The sequence below is a fragment of the Kogia breviceps genome, chromosome 15, assembly GCF_026419965.1.
Source record: "Kogia breviceps isolate mKogBre1 chromosome 15, mKogBre1 haplotype 1, whole genome shotgun sequence".
Lineage (NCBI taxonomy): Eukaryota > Metazoa > Chordata > Mammalia > Artiodactyla > Physeteridae > Kogia > Kogia breviceps.
The window spans coordinates 108,000-121,675 of record NC_081324.1 but is presented as its reverse complement, the minus strand read 5'-3'; the positions used below and the strand labels follow the sequence as shown (position 1 = coordinate 121,675).

The following is a 13,676-nucleotide window of genomic DNA, read 5'->3' as shown; positions in this document are numbered from 1 at the left end:
GGCTGGCGGACTGGAAGGTCCACCTGGGCCAGAGTGTGGAGGTAATTGCCAGGCTGCTCATCTGTCTCTGCCTTCACAGAAGTTTCCTGGAACAGAAATCCACTCAGGCAGAGGACTGGAACCCCAGCCTGAGTAGGGAAGCAAGCTCACATCCGGACATGAGCTCAGGATGCATGGAAAAGAGTCAGTGTCCAGGGAGGGGATGGGCTGAGGCGGGGTGCTGCCTGGGTCAGTGGTAGCTTATCACACAAAAGGCAGAGTCACCAAGAGCCAAGGCTCTGGATCAGTCCACCAGGTTCAAATTCCTGACTCACCTTGACTCGATAATTTCAACTTCTCCAAGGCTATTTCATCCCTTGTAAAAGAGGGACAAAGTATATTCCTCATAGGGTTGTGGTGGGAACTGAATACACATCCATGTGCTGTTCTGAGTGAGATTCCAGCAAACAGCATCTATTCACCGGCTGGCACTCGATCAGCTCGCTCGCGGAGCTTTTGCTCTTCTCGGCCAAGCACGCGTGGAGGAGGTGCACAAGTTTTGCGCTGAGCTAGACCTTCCACGCGCATTCCCAGGGCTGTATCGAGCCCTTCTCAAAGAGCCAGACTTGCCAGCATCATAAAGTGAGACCTTTAGCCGGTGTGGGTTTATAGAAGACAGAGCAGGAAGCTCGTGGGCCCCCAGCAGCAGCGTTCCCTCCTTCAGCTGAGCTACCTTCCTAATTTCTGAATACGAGTCACGGCTTCCATAGGCCCTGTCCCTTCCATCGCTGGCAGGCAGTTACCGTTCAGGGCATTCTTCCCAACGAAACCACCTTTTTATAACTCTGTGAGAGAAAAGCTGTGCTCAGGAGTATGACCCGCATCCTGATCTCTGGATGGGGACCCAGAGCTGAGCTGAGCGGGCGCTGCCCAGCCCCAGCCTTGCAATCCAAGGGGCCTCCACTGAGTCCCACGTCCGGTGTGCTAGGGACCTGGGAGGTCCCCGCTAACACTGACCACAGCTGCAAAGAACCTCTGCAGCGCTGCAGAGGAAAAGGGTCTCCCTATACCCGCGCCATCTCCCTCCAATCAGACTGTACCCAGGCCAGAGCTCAGGGGGCTGCCTAGGAGAGGGGATTTCACAGGATGCAGGAGGGATATTTAAGAAGCAGTGCGGCCCTGAGCTGGTGTCCAGGAGGTGCTGGGGAGGAAGGTGGCGTGACACATGCTGTGACTTCAGAGCACGCCTGGACCAGGTAGGTGTTGTCTATCTTCCACGAGGTGGAATCAGGGGATGATGAGAACTAGATGGGAAGCGGGGTGGCACAGCAATTGAGGGTTTAAGATCTGATTTTGCCACTTGGCTGGGGCCTTGGCTGGGCAAGTTAACAGCCGGGTCAAGACCCGAGGTCCCCCTCTCTACAGCCCACGCATAAGGTGTCATGAGCATCAAGGAAAACACCTGTGACGAGTGCCCAGAAGAAGGGCTGGCAGGAAGCTGGTACGCAGCCGACGCTCCAAGAAAGGAAGCCGCAACCATGAGACGCCACTGAAACTGACGAGAGAAGGTCACACCTGCCTGGACTCTCCTCCAGGTGAGGTGACCTGGGCGGCAACTGCTCCCACCAGTCTGGACCTCGCTCCTAGGGCAGGGAGGGAGCCCAGAGACTGTGTGCTCCCCAGAAACTCGCTCCAGGAAGGACTGCAGGGCAACCCCGATAGCACATGCCTTCTCACTCTCAAGGGCTGGTCCCTGCTCATCCTGGGCCTGGCGGTGGCCAGAGTCCGTGACCCACCACCGGGTGGGCTGCGAGGAGGCGCCACCCATCAGCAGAACTGCTCCCGGTTAGGGGCGGCGGGGCACGGGACAGGTGACTCTGAGCTCGAGACAAGCAGGGACGGAGCTGCTCCAGGGCAGCTCCTCTCCTCAGAATCCTCGACACACTGCTTCCCACAAGAGCATCCAGACATACGGGCCTCTGAATCCCCTTCCAGGCCAAAGGAGCACGTTCTGGTGAAATCTGGGTGCCCTGCTCATCCTGCACCTGTAGCTGCTGCCAGGAGCCAGGGGCCACCTCCTCCTCTGTGTGAAGGACCTTCCCGCAGGCAGAGTGGTTTGCTTTGCCCCAGAGCAGCAGCCCGTTATTATTCCAGGCCAGCGAGGGAAGTAGAGGCAGGGCTTGTGGGTGGGGAAGCAGCCGCTCAGGCCCCCGCGCGTGGAAGACAGGACGGGAACATTACTTTAGTCTCCCAGTTCCTCTGGCACAGCTGAGCACGTAGAGGCAGCTGCTTAATGGTCCTGACAGTTCTCTTCCACAGCCCTTCCCCAGGGACCTTTCACCGCCACCCCCCCCCCAAGGGAGGCCTTTGGGGGCGCTTTCTGCCCCGGTGCATCAGTGCCCCACGCCCTGTCTCTGACGCAAAGGCACAGAGAGGTCCGCTCTGGAGACTGACGGACATACAATCCAGCCTTCCACAGGCACACTCACACCGTGAAACGGAAAATAAACGTGCAGGATCACTAGGCAGGACTTTCGGGGACAGCGAAGAAATTCCCGAAGGCAAAGGGTGCGGTTCACCAACATCCTCAGGTGTGCGAGTGGTGAGCTGCAGGGCGACACAGGGACACCCCTGGGTGAGGGCCACGTGAAGCTCCTGGCTCCACAGCCCGCCATGGTCAAGGCCGCCGTGGGGGTCTTCGTTCCGCCTGGGAAACTCAGACAGTTTTCAAAAGGACACCTGTGCACCGTCACCAAAGAGACCGTGGCAGAGGTCGAGAACAAGCATACGGACACAAAGGGGGGAAGTGGTGGTGGGGGGGCGGTGGGGGGACGAACTGGGAGATTGGGATTGACGTGTACACACTGATGTGTATGAGACAGATCACTAATAAGAACCTGCCGTGTAAAAAATAAAATTAAAAAAAAATTCAAAAAAAACAAAAAAGAGAGACTGTGGCATGAGCTGTCCTGGACCCGTTGAGCAGCACCAGGCCCGTCCTCATTCATGTCGTGTCTCAGTTTCTCCCCGAGCACCTGGACCACCAGAAGGGCCCACACAAGGTAGTACAGGGTAAAGCGGGGCAGAGGAAGGCGGGACAGCAGCAACGCAAACCGCACAATTACATGAAGGACCGGGGCGGTGGGGGGGGCTTCCCTGGCGGGCCGGTGGGTAGGACTCCACGCTCCCGATGCAGGGGGCCCGGGTTCCATCCCTGGTCAGGGAACTAGATCCCGCGTGCGTGCCGCATCTCAGAGCCTGCCTGCTGCAGCTAAAGATCCCGTGCGCGGCAACCCAAATAAATTAATACATAAATCTTCTTTTAAATAAATAAAGGAAGGACTAGGAAGGCCCTTCAATTCTGTAAGACAAATTTCTGATTTGTTTGGATTCAGTAATCAACAACTAACTAATAAGCTGTGGCTCAAGGCCTTCGGGAACTCCTTAACCCTCAGAACTCTACAACAGCTGCTCCACCCAAATCCACCCAAGTCCAGGGCTGGAGCCTGCACGCCTGACACTCCAGAAGAGCCACAGCGGGCTGTGCGCGAGCCTGACCAGGGCCGCCGCCAGCCGGCCCCCCAGCAGCATCAAGCACGCTGAAGAGGAGTCCACAGGAGGCTTTGGCCACCTGGACCTCCAACAACACAGACGGATGCACAAGAATACTTTTTTAAAAAACATCTTTATTGGAGTATAATTGCTTTACAATGGTGTGTTAGTTTCTGCTTTATAACAAAGTGAATCAGCTACACGTATACAGCTATCCCCATATCCCCTCCCCCTTGCCTCCCTCTCCCACCCCTCTAGGTGGTCACAGAGCACCGAGCTGATCTCCCTGTGCTATGCGGCTGCTTCCCACTAGCTGTCTGTTTTACACTTGGTAGTGTGTGTATGTCCATGCCACTCTCTCCCTTTGTCCCAGCTTACCCTTCCCCCTCCCCGTGTCCTCAAGTCCATTCTCTACGTCTGCGTCTTTATTCCTGTCCTGCCCCTAGGTTCTTCAGAACTTTTTTTTTTTTTTTTAGATTCCATATATATGCATAGCATACGGTATTTGTTTTTCTCTTTCTGACTTACTTCACGCTGTATGACAGTCTCTAGGTCCATCCACCTCAATACAAATAACTTAATTTCATTTCTTTTTATGGCTGAGTAAAATTTCATTGTATATATGTGCCACATCTTCTGCACAAAGGAATACTTCGAATTCAAAAAACAGATCTCTGGGGCTTCCCTGATGGCGCAGTGGTTGGGAGTCTGCCCGCCGATGCAGGGGACGCGGGTTCGAGCCCCGGTCCGGGAGGATCCCACGTGCCGCGGAGCGGCTGGGCCCGTGAGCCGTGGCCGCTGCGCCTGCGCGTCCGGAGCCTGTGCTCCGCAATGGGAGAGGCCACAGCAGTGAGAGGCCCGCGTACCGCAAAAACAAAACAAAACAAACAAACCGATGTCTGGATGCACACAACACGGATGGAGCCTGCGGACACAGACTGCACTGTGACATCGCGCCCGAGAACCCGCACGCCCATCTTCGGTGACCGAGACCCTGACGGTGGTCACACCGGGGAAGGGCGCTGAGTACACAGGGCGCGAAGGGACTTCCTGAACGCCGGCACGTCCCGCACTGTGCTGTGCACGCTGCTCACCGGGTGTGCAAACATGTAAAAGTTCATCAAGCCACACGCCTGAGATTAGCGTACTTTACTGTCACGCGCATCGCACCCCACACAGGAGAGATGCCCCGGTGTGCGGCGGGGCTGGAACAGTTTCCTGAACAGGCAGCTTCCTGGGTAAGTGCAGGAGAGAGAGGAACGGGCTGCAGAAGGCCAGCCCATGGACCAGGGAGGGTGACAAACTGAGAATTTAACAGGGATGGGCCATGCAGGAGGCTCTGGGTGCTTTTCACAATCTATAAGCGGCAAAAGCTTTTTTTACTTCCCTCAAGTAAAATGCTACACGTATACCCCAAAGCGCAGAGCACATGCTCTGGCTGGGGACGGTGAGAGGAGCCCACCCCCTTGGTCTCCTCTGCCAGCAAGCATCTTTGCAAAGCCCCAGAGGAACACAGTCTTCGGGAGTCGGAGAGATGGATGGTGGGGTATGGGAGACGTACCCCTGGACCCCAGGAACATGGGAAGCACTGAATTTAGGGGACAGGGAAAGGAGGCATCAAGGTTAACTGCTGTCCCAGCTGTAACAGTGAGTGCCCTGTCCCGCTACCCCTATCCTATGGGTAACACAGGGCTGCCCCGGCGGCTCTGGCAGAGGAAGCAGGCACGGCCAACGGGGTTTACAAGGAAGAGGGGTGACACCGCTCGTGGAGACGCACAGGAGCTGGCTATGACCACGGTGTCCCGAGCTGGGCCCCTGCAGCTCTCAGCCTACAATTTAGCACTAAGGAAATAAGGAGACACTAACAACAGCAGCAATGTCCACGTGGACTTTTAAATCAGCTTCCTTTGAACTTCCAAATTTTCTCCTCTCTGTTCAGCTCATCTTCTACCCTGTTCTTTCCTTTCCCCTCCGTGACACTAGCAGGCAGGGGACAAGGCCCCTGACCCCTCTCAGAGATGCCCTGGGAATAAGTCAATTGGTGAATTCAGCTTTGGTCACCTTCCTCAAAAAGCAGTTCTTTTTGAAAGTACCCTGACAGACCACTTCTGAACTAGTAGCTATCGGGAAAATCATCTGATTTCAACTCAACCCACATTTATTGGGTACCTGCTGCATGCAAAGCACGGCTTGTCACATTTTAGCCGCTGAATTTTTTCCTCGGAGCGAGCTACTGAGAAAGGCAGCACAGGGACAGAGCTAGAGTCCCCAGATGCGTAAAAGCGGGGACCAAAGCCCAGCTGCTTCTGGAAGCAAGGAGGGGAGAAGATGCTCTGACTCATCTCACAGGCACCCGCACAGGCACCGCTGTTGCTGACGCCAGAGAAGAGCAGAGCAGCTCCTGGACACCCAAGCACCATGACTGGTCTTGCTATATGGGCAAGACGCGCAGGATGCACCGGAAACCTCTGGTCTCAAGATGTGAAACTGTGGACTTGGTGATACTCTGGATATCAGAACGAAGGACCCCCACATCCACCCACATCCACCCACATCCACCCGATATGCTCACCAGCGACTGATCCTTCACTGGGTCATACGTTTTTAAGGCGCGGATACTGGCTGTCTTGGTTACCTTTGTACCCCAGCCCGAGCCCCACACCTGTCACACCGTAGTTGCTCAGTAAATGAATACATCAATGGATGGTAGGCTTTTAAGAACAACTACTGAACACTGGACTTCCCTCAAGGCCACACGGCTAGCAACTGCTCCCGGGATGGAAGAAAAGTAGAACTTCCTCCCCCAAAGCACTAGGCCTAACCCTTCCAAACTCCAGATCCAGACAGCCCGGGAGGGACTGCCTCATTCTACACGGGGTGAGCTGTGAACACCTGCGTCAGTATCGGGACCTGGACTTGAGGGCTTGTCAGGGGGGGAGGGGCAGTAGCCCTCCTCCAACAGGGCCACGGACCGTTCACGGTCAGCAGCGTGGGGTCTGGAGCCAAACTGCCTGAGCTCTCTGACCTGGGCCAGCTTAGTGGAACCACCTTGATTTTTCAGGGTTCTCTTGTGTAATGGAGATGATAACAGAACCCATCTGGCAAGGCTGTGATGAGGATTAATGAATTATTATTTGTAATGTATTTAGAATACACATGTATGTGGTTAACCAAATATTAAGAAATACTTCTGAATGCAACCTATGCACAGAGGGCAGCGTCCAGCCTGGACCATCTCTGCACCCCCAGTGTGCTCAGGGCAGCCTCAGAGCAGGGCTACAGGGTGTGCGCTGGGGCTAGAAAGGGGCGCAGCACCTTGCATCACTCCCGAGGTTCACAGCTGAGGAAAAATCTGCCAAGAGGAAGTGGGGAGCCTATACACATGGAAACAGCGGGTTGACCAAATGCAACTCCCGACCCCTGAGGCCCCTTTCACGGACGCCTCTGCCGTCCTCATTCCAAGCCCCTTCCTTGCTTGCCTCTAAAAGTCCAGGAGGCCCCTTCATGGGAAAGGGGAAGGATGCCTCTCTATTTTCACCGATTCAGGATGTGATCCACAAACATTAGAGGTTCTGACACCTAGAAGCAACCTTGAGTGGTTGCGTCTCCCAGGCCCTGACACTCCTTTCCTTCCCTAAAATTGGAAGAGCCCCCTATCTGAAGTGTCATGGGTCCTAGGAGAGGGCCTGAAGCCCTGCTAACTGGGGTGCCCCTAGGAAGGCCCCTAGAGCTTTCTGCTGCTCACGGGTCACAGAGCCCAGGAGGTGGGCACCAACTCCATCCACGCCCACCAGACTGACACGCCCCACCTGGGTCCCTGATGAGAGTCTCCTCTAGACGCAACTTCCCAAATCAAGTGACCGAACCTGTTTAAACACAGACATGCACGGATACCACAAAACCGGAATCTTCAAAGGGTGTAGCCAAACACACAGGTGAGTCAAACTGTGTCAGGCGGTTCTCAACTGGCCCACAGGAGGCAAGTGCCCAGCCAGCCCACGGGGAGGGCCTGGCCCAGGCGCCAGCCCCCAGATGCAAGGGCACGGCCAGGCAGCCAACGACCTCAGCAGAGACAAGGTCTGGGACCACGGGGAGCACTGTCACCTAGCACCACCTGCACTGATTGGAAAATCTCCCGCGGACAAGCAGCTCCGTAACTCCGTCGGAAATAAGGACACTAACAACAACAAAAAAAGAAGGGTGGAAGGAAACAGGCAGCTAAAAATAGACATACAAATAGCTAACCAATGTAAGAATTTTCTATTCACTAATAACCCAAGAATACAAATTAAATGGGGTAGTGTTTCACTTATCTAAATGGGGAAGAATAAGAAAATACCCAGTACTGGAAGGAGGGAGAGGGCTAGACATGAATCAAGGTATACGCATTTATAGAAGAGACCTTCTGGAAGCAAATGCAGCAACATGTACTCAAAGCCTTAAAAATGTGCACACTTAGTCATTTCGCTTCTAGGGATCTGTCCTACACAAATAATAAAAGTTCTGCATTGAATTAAGGGAATCAGTGTTCTTTGTATACTTTTTATGACATACATTCTATATGTACTCTTTATATAAAGATTTAAATGCAAAGTTGTTATTCACAGCATTGTTTATTCTAGGAAAAAAACTGGAAATAACCCAACAGGATATTAGTTAGATTAATTATGATTTACACATAAGATGGAATACTGCGTAGTCATTTCAAAAACATGTTTTCTAAAGTTATTAATGACATGAGAAAACACTTAACACTTCACTGTTAAGCTGAAGGTGGAAACTTGAAGGCTACGGAATACTATCCCTATAAAATATGACTCTGATTCTGTAAAACAAAGACATCTGCGTGTATACGTGCATATAAAGGGTCAGAAGGACATGCGACCACACGTTGGATGTGAGAATTACCCCCTGTGCCTGTTCTGGTTTCTACATTTTCCACAACGATAATGTATTTGTTTAGAATGCAGAAAAGTCTCCAACATCACCTAAACCAAGCAGCCAAAACTGGATTAAAACCTTTAGAGGTGTTACCCTCCCCTCACACAATGAACACAAGCCATGGGGGCGTAAGCACGGTCCTGGCTTCCTGTCACCAGCGCCGTGACAAAGGCCATAAGATGAGAGAAACACGGGGAGGGGTCAGAGGCTGCAGAAAGCGTGGCCTGGGGAAGACATCAGATGGGCCTTGGAGGAGAGGGTCGTCAGCATGGGGCAGATTCTTCGAGAAAACATGTCAGGTGGGGGGAAAGCCGCACAGACGGGGCCCAGAGGCTGAAGAGAACAGGGATGAGGCCTGAGGGGTAAGGAAACGGGGCCAACACGGGCCTCATTCAACACGGGGGGCCTCCAGCCGGAGGGTGAGGGCTCAGTGAACAGCAGCTTCCGGAGATGGGTAGCTGTGTTCCTCTAGGCTTTTCAGGCTCGTGGCTCAAAGTGGCCCCGGGCGGCCTTCCGCCTCTTCTCCCTTCGCCTCAAACAAGTCATCCCCAATCACTCTGCCCCTGTAGACCCCTCCCCCGGCACTGGCGTTCCTGCTGCCCCTCTGATAGGCCAAGGCTTGCTCCCCTCGGCCTGAAACTTGCTCCCTCAGACAGCTGCACAGCCCCTCCCCACTGCAGGTCTCACAGGGAGAAAGGAAAAAGTCAGAGTGAGTGTGAAATGGCGGCCCCATTAACCAAAACTGGGGAATCAGAAGTGCGGGCACCTAGAGGGGCGGGATAGGGAGGGAGGGAGGGAGATGCAAGAGGGCGGGGATATGGGGATATATGTATACGTAGAGCTGATTCACTTTGTTATAAGGCAGAAACTAACACACCGTTGTAAAGCAATTATACTCCAATAAAGATGTTAAAAAAAAAAAAAAAGAAGAAGTGCATCCAGCTGGTGGGGAGAGAAATAGATGCATCAGAGGTATTAAAACAGAAATGCTGGGGAAGAGCCACCAGGGCACGAAAATGTCTCTGTGTCTCCGAGGCTTTGGGAATGGACCCGCTGTGGCAGATGGCTACGGCCAAAAATTCTGAGAGGATCAGATTTTCAGACCTGATATGCTGAAATGCCACAGAATCCTGATCTGCAGTGCTTAACTCTTACAATTGTGGGTGCCCTGCAGTTTAAAACTACTTCACATTCATCACCTCAATTGATCCTGGGAGGCTAGCAGAACAGGTACGACGACCATTTTACAGCTGAAATAACTAAGGCTCAGAAAAGTTAAATAACTTGCCTGAAAACTCCAAAGGGCAGGTGGCAGAACCGGCCGGCCTCAGCCCCCGGGCACCACTTTCTCCACACACAGACCCGGGTATTACGGCGCTACCTTTAGACAGTAGAAAGACATCACTGTCTCACTGTCGTAACGTTTGGCCTCCCGTATTTTGACATCAGCAGCTGGACTAAGGCTCGCTGCAGGGATGGACTCTACGCGAGCAAGCACTCACCACCAAGTGGGTGGGGGGGAGGGCGTGTACAGACGGACGAGCCACGGGGAGCCTCTGGACAAACAGGAAGGCAAGCCCCCTCTTCCAAAAGGGCGGGGGTCGGTCGTGGCGGTGTGTGTGTAATCAGCCAGACCGGTGGGGCCTGGGCTGGTGTGGCCTCTGCCAGGGCTGCTCCCAAATGCAAACAAAACTCTCCCTCTGCCATGCGCCCCCGGTGGAGCATTCAACGCACCTGAACTTGAATCCAGGCTTGGGCCGTGGGGCGGTGCCCCTTCTCCACTGGAGAGTCAAGAAGGTGAGGCAGCCTGAGGCAACCCTCTGGGCCACCCGAACGCCCACAGCCCCCGGTTCCCCGGGAGAGGCGAAGGCAGACGCCTACTCTCCAGTCCCCACGGGCCCCCACAGCGTGCACAGCCCAGAGCTGCAGGATAAGGCCCGGCGAGGGCATCTCCCCCAGGGCTCACCCTCTGGAGTTGCAGTTGGTCAGGCAGCTGCAAGCCGCCCGTGGCTACTGAGCACAGGCAATGTGGCCAGTGAGACTCAGGAACAGCACGTGATGTTAATCACTTAGAATCAAACTGCCGCCGTGAAAGGGCAGCAGGAGGTACCCTCGCGACCGAAGGGGTCTGTGTTGCGAGCGTGCTGGGTCTCAGGGATGAGCACACGACAAAAGTGTGTGACCCCAAAACACCCCGTGAACAAGTCTGATGAGGTCCTGGATGATACAGGAAGTTACCTTTGGGGAAGCGTCTGTATTCTTTTTCACAGCTGCCTGTTAATCTATGATGATCTCAACATAAACAGCTAAAAGGAACCACCACACAGGCGCAGTGGCTACCGCAGGGGACCATGAGCGCCACAAGGCCACCTTCCCGCTGAGCTGGAGAAGCGCCACTTACTGGGGCTCCCACTCACGCCTGTCGGTGCTTCTCCCGCACGCAACTCACAGCGGGCACTTCTGATTCCGGGGTGTGGGCACTCTGGGGCTAAAAGCGGGGAGGAGTGCGGGGCGAGGGTCCCAGGATTAACATACGGGGTAGTTAGAGATGAGGGGTTCCTAAAAAGACTGTCCAACAAGATGGTGATGAAATGCCGCAACTCACTGCAGTGGGGTTCCCGCAGAGAATCCCCCATCCTCGGAGGAAGCCCTGGAACTCCTACGCCAAAGCACCCCCCTTGGCCGGTAGGGGCAGCCCAGGCAGGGGCCCGCCGGGTTCGTCTTCCCAGAGACCGGACCGGGGCACACACGCCCCGCGACCCAAGCGTGCGCAGAGTTGGAGGTCAGAGCCCACCCTCGGGTCCGGCCCCCTCCCACCAACCACTCAGTTTCCTCCGCCTTGCTTGACCGAGATGGGGGGCGCGCAGAGAACGGGCGAGGGCCGGATCCCAGGCAGCGGCAAGCTGCCCCCCCCCCTCCAGGACCCTGAACAACTGCAGCTCCTCCTCTGCCGCGGGGTCCACCACTGAGACCCTCGCAGACAAAAGCGTCTGCCGCGAACTAGCTGCCCCCGCAAAGGGCAGAAGCGCCAGATCCTATCAGCCAATTACCCAAACGCGCACAGCAACCCGCAAGTTGGGGCACGCTGGGGCCGGGGCGCGGGCAACGGGAGGGGCCGCCGGCCCGGCGCGCCCGGGCAGTCTGGGCCTGGGGCGCGCCAGGAGGCTGAGGAACTGGTACAGAGGGCCGGGCCGGGGGCTGGGGGTCCGGTCCGGGGATCGGGGACCGGCTGCCCGGCTCCCCTCACCGGTTCCGAGACTCCTCCGCAATGAAGGAGGCGGCGCGGCCAGGGCCCTCCCCTGGCCCGGGCCCCCGAGGCCCCTCCACGGCCCCGAATCCGAGCAGCCCCCGGGTCGCCCCGGAAATGTCGCCCCTCCACCGTGCGGCGCGCCGGGTCGCCGCCAGCTTGTGGAACAAAAGAGCCGCTCTCGCGAAGGGTCAGGCGGCCGCGCGGCCCTCCGATCGCCGGAGCTCCAGCTGAACCCTATCGGGCTGCCGGGCTTTGTGAGCGCGCAGGGGCGGGAAGGATCGCGGGACCCCTGCACATCTCACGGACGGCGCCGCGTTCCAAAGTTGGCGCCGGTCCGTCTCGCACCTCCCAGTCCCCTTCGGGGTGCCCATTCATTCGTGGGGGTGGGGGTCGCAGACCGCCGGCCCCCGGCTCACCTTGCTCTTGACTTCCACCGCGCTGCAGTCGTAGAAGCGCAGGGTCTGAGACTTGTGGAAACTCCGGTTCATGGTTCCGGCCCCACTTAGCTTCGTCTTCGCCTTCGCTCCTCGCTACGGGGGCTGCAGAAGGACCCTAGGTGCAATACCCGCCGCCGCGGCCCCGAACCCGGCCCGCGCTCGCTCGGCCGCGGGGCAGCTCGAGTGCAGCGGCCCGAGCTGGGCTGGCCGCGCGCCTTGGGCACTCCAGGGGCCGCGCGCGGGAGGAGCAGGGGAAGCCGGCGCGCGCCGCCCCGAGGATCCGCCCCCCGAGCCCCTAGAACCCACGTCCCGCCCCGAGCCCGGAGTATCCGCCACCAATCTCCGCCCCGCGCCCAGAGCATCCGCCGCCAATCCCCGCCCCGCACCCAGAGGACCCGGCCCCACGCCCCGCCCCGCGCGCCGACGACCTGCCCCGCGTCGCCAGCACTCGTACCCCGAGGACACGCCCGGAGCTCTGAGGACACGCCCCCACGAGCCCCAAGGGCCCACGTCCTGCTCCGCGCCCCCTGGTTCAGTCGCGCCGCCCCGCGTCCCGAGGACCTGTTCCCCGAAGACACGCCCCACGCCGAGGAAACCGGCTCACGTTCCCGAGGACCCGCCCCACGAGCCTCAAGGCCCAGGCTCGCGCCCAGAGGATCCACCTCCCGAACCTGGAGGACACGCCCCCTGCCCCGAGGACTCACCCAACGCCCCGCCTAGGGCTCGCCGACCCGCCCCCCAAGAACCCGCCGCCAATCCCCGCCCTGTGCTCCGAAGACCCTCCTCCAGCCCCGCCCCGCGGGCCCTCCCCCAAAGACGCCGCCCCCGGGAAGGTGCGTGCTCCAGTCCGCAAAATCGAGAGCGGGGAAGAGACGCCGCGCTGACCCACGCGGGGCGCCTCATTCCCACCTCGGCGCCCACGCTTTTTCTCCCTTGCTCGCTCCCGCCAAGATTTTGTTTGCCTCCACCTGTCGGCCAGGGAAGGGGGCTGATTTTGGGTGATCTTTAACGTTGTCTTGGATAATAGGGAAATCATCGGAGGCGTGACGCTCTTGGGTCCACGTGTCGGTAGGAGCTGCCAGGTGGTAGATAGTTTGGGCGAAGGTTCTGCCGGAGGCAATCTCCTAAGGCATAGTCTAGCATAGGCCGAAGTAAAGGGATACGGAAGGGTCAGAAGCATCTTCTAGGCTTGTCTGATGAGAAGGAAGACTTCTGCCAAGGCTGGTAGAAAAAAGAACATGTTAGGAGAAAGAGAAGAGGTCATCAGTTGTTAGCAATGGCATGAGTACTTACTATCTAGAGAGCTCTGGAAGCGGGGCTACCAAAACCAACATCCTCCCTCTTGAGGAATTTGTAATGAAGCTAAGAACACAGGACAAGTAGATGTTTCAAACTTATTATAAAGTATACTATACGAGTTTACAATCCAATTTTAGTTTATTATATAATTTTTCTTAGTGTAAATCCATAGGAGGAAAAGGAAGAGGAAATACAAACATGCTAATTTAATTATTATA

General features: G+C 56.5%; 1 protein-coding gene across 2 annotated transcripts in view; it reads right to left on the bottom strand.

The window, feature by feature from the left end:
- Positions 1–12,832, bottom strand: part of PARD6G (par-6 family cell polarity regulator gamma) — a 100,402-nt gene extending 87,570 nt beyond the window's left edge. The window contains exons 1-2 of one of the 2 annotated variants that reach the window (XM_067014286.1): positions 12,614–12,832; positions 12,139–12,261 (exon numbers count right to left, since the gene is read on the bottom strand). In XM_067014286.1, coding sequence (XP_066870387.1) covers positions 12,139–12,210 — 72 coding nt within the window. In that variant the 5' untranslated portion in view covers positions 12,211–12,261; positions 12,614–12,832. Of the gene's footprint in view, positions 1–12,138; positions 12,400–12,613 lie in introns of those variants that run through there. The other variant, XM_059040486.2, reaches the window with a different exon arrangement.
- Between the last annotated feature and the right edge of the window lie 844 nt (positions 12,833–13,676).